General features: G+C 43.4%; 1 protein-coding gene across 1 annotated transcript in view; it reads left to right on the top strand.

The window, feature by feature from the left end:
• The window catches only part of LOC103602206 (nuclear autoantigen Sp-100-like), a gene marked incomplete at both ends in the record, with an annotated part of 46,380 nt that overhangs the window by 6,766 nt on the left and 36,374 nt on the right, over window positions 1-3,240 (top strand). Inside the window, 3 exons of the mRNA XM_008586620.1 lie at window positions 671-733; window positions 1,143-1,292; window positions 1,729-1,812. Coding sequence (XP_008584842.1) covers window positions 671-733; window positions 1,143-1,292; window positions 1,729-1,812 — 297 coding nt within the window. The remainder of the gene's footprint in view (window positions 1-670; window positions 734-1,142; window positions 1,293-1,728; window positions 1,813-3,240) is intronic.

Below are 3,240 nucleotides of genomic sequence, written 5' to 3'. Positions count from 1 at the left end.
TAAGGAAACTGAAACCTAGAGAGACCATGTATGGAGTTTGCCTCGGGTCAAAAGATGAACCCAGGCTTTCTGAACCCAGAGTCTGCATTCTTACCCTGCGTGGCTCCCAGAATCTAATGAAAAAGGCAGAAACGAAAAGCAAAAATGGAGAAATACTGTATAGGCAGAAAGAAAGATACAGAAAAAAAAAAAAAAAGAATACCAAAAAATGGAGGAAGAGGAGGCTGATGAGACATTGAATCCTGGTGTGTGGATTCAGTGGGGAGGGCTGGTATGAAAGGCGGTGGAGACAAGGCAACAGGGACTTGGTAGGAACTCAGGTAAGACCACTGGGCCGGGCAGCTCTGGGGACAAAGGCAGGTTCACTTTGGCCGTGGATGTCAACACAAGCCATCACCAGTTCCCAGAGTGTCTCAAGGAGGACACGCAGGGAGGCGACCTGGCCTGGCCGAGGTTCTGTAGCCAGGGGTGCAGCTGACCCCGTCCCTCACTCTCGTGGCTGGAGTCTGACTTCAAGAATCAGATGGGAGCTGCCAGCTCCAGATGGGCTCTATTGATGCTTGGAGGGGGTCTTTAACTTGTACATGACAAAGACTTAAAAGGGGTTCAGGGAGAACGGCAAAACCCATACTTCATTTTCTGAAATAGACTTCTAATTTCTTCCCCCTAGGAACTGGTGAAAACTCTTTACCAAGCCTGACCTGGTCACAATCAGATCCATCGTCCCATGCTGGTTTGTTCCTGTTGGCTCTATTTGGAGATCCTTTGCTGATCTTGCTCCATTCTGGACTGTGCTGTGAAGGCTGCTTCTTTGTGTTAATGATTGCCCAGAATTTTCAGTCTTTCTATGTGCCGATTTTTCAAGTTCAGGATTTAAATAACAGGGTCTTTATCCTCCGGGTTGTCTAGGAGGGTTTCTTTCTCTCCTACTACTTAAACACGCTGCCAGTTCCTGATGGCTCTGGGCCTGATCATTTTTCCCATACTCCTGGCCTCACCATTTTCTGCCTGTGTCTGCTTGAATCTGGCTACTGCCTTGGTGCTTTGATCTTACGCCAGTGGTGCCAATGCTCTGACGGCTGGAAGGGAGTGATGAGCAGCAGGGGGCAAATAAAATATCTATGAATCAAAACATGGTTTAGGTACAACCCCAGCTGAAAATGGTCCCTCGGAGAGCCTCTGTGAGACAGAACAGATAAAGGCAAAGCGGAAAGATACAACCAGTGACAAAAATGATGCACTAGGAAGCCCACAAGCAAGTAAACAGTGTGCCCAAGAGTCTGAGCCAGCAGGTAAGACTAACTGAGTTTGCATGAGTGTGGTGGGTCAGGGGCCCCAGCTAGTGGCAGAGGAATGGACTAATGCACAACCCAAGGCAACGTCTGTTTAACACAAAAGGGGAAGGCCGTACAGACACAGCAAGGGCAGAAATGGAGCCTGATGTACTGAGGAGAGAGACATGGAGGAAGAAAGTTAGAAGGGAAAAACTGAGAGGCCGAGGAGGAAGAGTTAGTCGCAGAGCCTCACTGGGGAGGAGAGACAGAAACAGAAGGCAAAAGTGGTCAGAGAGAGATTGGAATCAGGAAAGCACGAACATCTTCACGGTGGGGAGACAGGGCTGTGAGTAGAAACAGCAGAGCAAAGGGGAAGCAGGATGAAGTATAACAAAACGGGAACAGGGCGGGCAAGGCTCTGGTGGATCTCAGCTGTGGTCTTTTCTAACTTCAGGAATCCGCGAACGGGTGGCTGTCCAAGTGAATAACGGGGATGCAAGAAGTGAGACGCGCAGCCCGCTGCCCTGTGCTGAACAAAGTAATGATTCCTCACCTTCCCATTTTCTTCTTTTTTTCAGATGCTCTGTTTTTTTTTTTTTATCATCTTAACCATGTTTTAACTGACCAAAAATTGCACCTATTTACCACATACAACATATTGTTTTCAAATATGTATACACTGTGAAAAGGCTAAATTGAGCTAATTAGCATACGCATTACCTCGCATACTTATTTTTGTGGGGAGAACACTGAAAATCTATTCTCTTAGCAGTTTTCAAGTGTACAGTACATTGTTATTAACTATAGTAACCTTGTTGTACGGGTAGATCTCTTGAGCTTATTCCTCCTGTCTAGCTGAAATTTTGTATTCTTGTACCAACCTCCCCAGCCCCCTCCTCCCTGTCCCCCAGCCCCTGGTGACCACTATTCTACTGTCAACTTCTATGAGTTCAACTTTTTTACACTCCACATATAAGCAAGAGCGTGTGATATTTGTCTTTCTCTGCTTGGCTTATTTCACTTATAATGTCCTCCAGGCTCATCCATATTGTCACAAATGACAGGATATACTTCTTTTCTAAGGCTGGATAATATTCCATTGTGTGTGTGTGTGTGTGTGTGTGTGTGTATTACATTTTCTTTATCCATTCATCCATTGATAGATACGATTCCATATCTTGGCATATATTAGGTTAATTCCATATCTTTGCTATTGTGAGTAATGCTGCAATGAACATGGGAGTGCAGACGTCTTCTCTACGTACAGATGGTCCCTGATGTACGATGGTTCACCATAAGATTTTTCAACTTTAATATGGGTTTACTGGAATGTAACACCATCATAAGGCAAGGAGCATCTGGACTTACAATGGTTTGACTTAACAATTTTTCAGCTTTAAGATGGGCTTATCAGTATTAAGTGCATTTTCAACTTATGGTATTTTCAATTTACAGTGAGTTTATCAGGATGTAACCCCATCATGAGTCCAGGAGTATCTGTAATCATTTAATATCCTTTGGATATATACTCAGTAGGGGGAGTGCTGGATCATATAGTGGTTCTATTTTTAATTTTTTGAGGAATCTCCATACTTTTTCCATAATGGCTGTTCTAATTTGCATTCCAACCAACAGCATGCAAGGGTCTCCTTTTTCCCACATCCTCTCCAAGGTGTTATCTTTCATAGTTTTGGTAATAGCCATTCTAACAGGTGTGAGATGATATCTCATTGTGGTTTTAATATGCTTTTCTCTGATGATTAGTGATGCTGTGCATTTTTTCATATACCTATTGGCCATTTGTATGTTTTCATTTGAGAAATGTCTATTTAGATCCTTTGCCCATTTTTAAATTGGTTTATTTGGTTTTTTACTATTGAGTTGTTTAAGTTCCCTATATATTTTGGATATTAACCCCTTATCAGATGTATGGTTTGCAAACATTTTCTCCCATTCCATAGGTTGT

This window comes from Galeopterus variegatus, unplaced genomic scaffold (genome assembly GCF_000696425.1).
Source record: "Galeopterus variegatus unplaced genomic scaffold, G_variegatus-3.0.2 Scaffold4049, whole genome shotgun sequence".
In the NCBI taxonomy this organism is placed as follows: Eukaryota; Metazoa; Chordata; class Mammalia; order Dermoptera; family Cynocephalidae; genus Galeopterus; species Galeopterus variegatus.
Note: the sequence above shows the minus strand (reverse complement) of the source record. Positions and strands in the feature narration are given on the sequence as shown.